We start from the raw sequence: 2,194 nt of genomic DNA on the forward strand, positions 1-2,194 counted from the left end.
GAGAGAGAGAGAGAGAGAGAGAGAGAGAGAGAGAGAGAGAGAGAGAAATTAGGGGATAGTTTTCACATCTCGATCAATTATTCATCATTCAAACCAAGGTCTCTCTGTGTTCAGCTATCCACTGCTCAGATGTACTTGTTTAGAGCTTTGCCTCTTGTAGCTTTCCTGAAAGAGATTTTAAGTTTCAAGTGTTATTTTTCCCATTAATAATAAATGGGTCAAGTTTTCTTTCTGACATCACAAAGGCTAGAATAAAATTGTTAAACTGTCTTTATATACTAAATTGCTGTTTGAACAATTATTAAGTTTTAAAGATGTAAAAACTCAATTTACCCACCAGTATTATGGCTTTGGAAACCTGTGTTGCTCAGATGGGATTGGGGCTGGGGATGTAGGACAGTTGGAAGAGCACCACCCCGGTATACATAGTCGTGGCTTCTGTTTCTAGCACTGCGTAAACATGATGTGGTAACCCATATCCATAATCCTAGCACCCTACCCAGGAAGTAGAAGCAGAAGGATGCGAGGTTTAATGCCATCTTGGTATATTGTGCATGCAGATTCAGCCTGGGATCTGGGAGACCTTGTCTGGAGTGTAAGGAAAAAACATGGAAGAACTCTTGCGGGGGCTGTGGGGGTGGGCAGGGCACTCTGTAATCTATAATATCAATGCTGGAATGTGACAGAATTCGTAGATTTGTCTTTCTGCCAGCTTCTGTTAATTAAAACTTATAACTCAAATATAGTTTTGCTATTCAAATAAAAGTTAGCAAGAATGTGTTTTAATGAAAAATTCTGACATCACTATTAGGTTGTTTGTAAATTAGAAGTGGGTTCGATCCCTGACACCAAACGAAAGGAATAGTACTGAGTTTTTAATATCGGAGTTCAAATGATTCATATTTGAGTGTATTGTTGAGGTTTCTCATAGTTTCTTATTTTTATTTCAATATAAACAGATTCCAAATTCAGAAATAAATTAAGATAAGGATGAGTGGAAAATTGTTTTGGAAGAGGAACTTTTCTCTTAGCTGGAGGAACTAAATACCCCAGGTCTCAAATGATGACATCATTTCCTATAGTGCATAATTCTTACAATTTTAATTTTTAGTAATAGTGAAAAATGCTAAATAATTTTATAAATCCGATCTGAATGAAGGGGGATTTATATTACGTGAAATGTAAATATTTTACTTCATTAAGTTGAATTGTTGGGTTAAAATTAAGCAATTTCAGTGGCACTTAATAGCCAGATTTTAAATCTAGTATGCTGGTTAAATTTTCCAGCTATAAAAATCACCCCGCCCAGGAGTTTTCAGCTATAGAAACTTGTTCTAATTGATTCCAGTCCTTAAAATGTAATAGTTGCAAATTTATTTCTCACAGTAATATGACCTATATTTATATGTGCATTTTATGAAATTAATCCCATATTGGGCTCTTAAAACATTTAATTAGTCAATTATAGTTCATTGGTCATATTTTTATAAAAAAATTTTACCATAAAAATGAAATTTTGGTTTATGTAGATTTCCTATTTCAGAATGACCTAGCCCCCTATTTATTAGCTGCATTTTGAACTGTATTTATATATTAAAACCTTATTTTGGAGTTTAAAGACTCATACACTGGCCTTATAATTTGAGGTATCACTGGTTACCATGTATTTGTCTTAAGGGCATCAAACATGTCCCCTTCTTCACCATCAGCAATATCAACTTTTGAGGAATTTGTTCCTGTCTGTATGAAATACCTGAAGGTTTTTCTTCTTTTATAAGTAACATGCATTTCCTTTGTCTTGGGTTTTTAGGTCCCTTGTTGCTAACCTTGCTGCCGCCAATTGTTATAAGAAGGAGAAACACCTTGACCTGGAGAGGAACTGGATGTTGGTAGAAAAAGCCAAAGTTTACTACATAGCTGTAAGTGTCAGCTCCTATTTGGAGTCCATGTTAAAACATGACAGGCTATAGCTGTTGCTTATATGTGTTCATTTTTTTTTATTATTTTCTTTAGTTATATTTCAAATGCTATCCTGAAAGTTCCCTATACCCCACCCCCGCCCCTGCTCCCCTACCCACCCACTCCCACTTCTTGGCCCTGGTATTCCCCTGTGCTGGGTCATATAAAGTTTGCAAGACCAAGGGGCCTCTCTTCCCAATGATGGCCGATTAGGCCATCTTCTGCTACATATGCA

The 2,194-nt window shown here is 36.0% G+C and overlaps 1 protein-coding gene across 2 annotated transcripts in view; it reads left to right on the forward strand.

Annotated features, from left to right (window-relative positions):
• The window catches only part of Adk (adenosine kinase), a 396,625-nt gene that overhangs the window by 188,918 nt on the left and 205,513 nt on the right, over window positions 1-2,194 (forward strand). For both annotated transcript variants that reach the window (XM_021203140.2, XM_029541565.1), the window contains exon 6: window positions 1,811-1,919. In XM_021203140.2, coding sequence (XP_021058799.1) covers window positions 1,811-1,919 — 109 coding nt within the window. The remainder of the gene's footprint in view (window positions 1-1,810; window positions 1,920-2,194) is intronic.

This window comes from Mus pahari, chromosome 8 (genome assembly GCF_900095145.1).
Source record: "Mus pahari chromosome 8, PAHARI_EIJ_v1.1, whole genome shotgun sequence".
NCBI classification, from domain to species: Eukaryota; Metazoa; Chordata; class Mammalia; order Rodentia; family Muridae; genus Mus; species Mus pahari.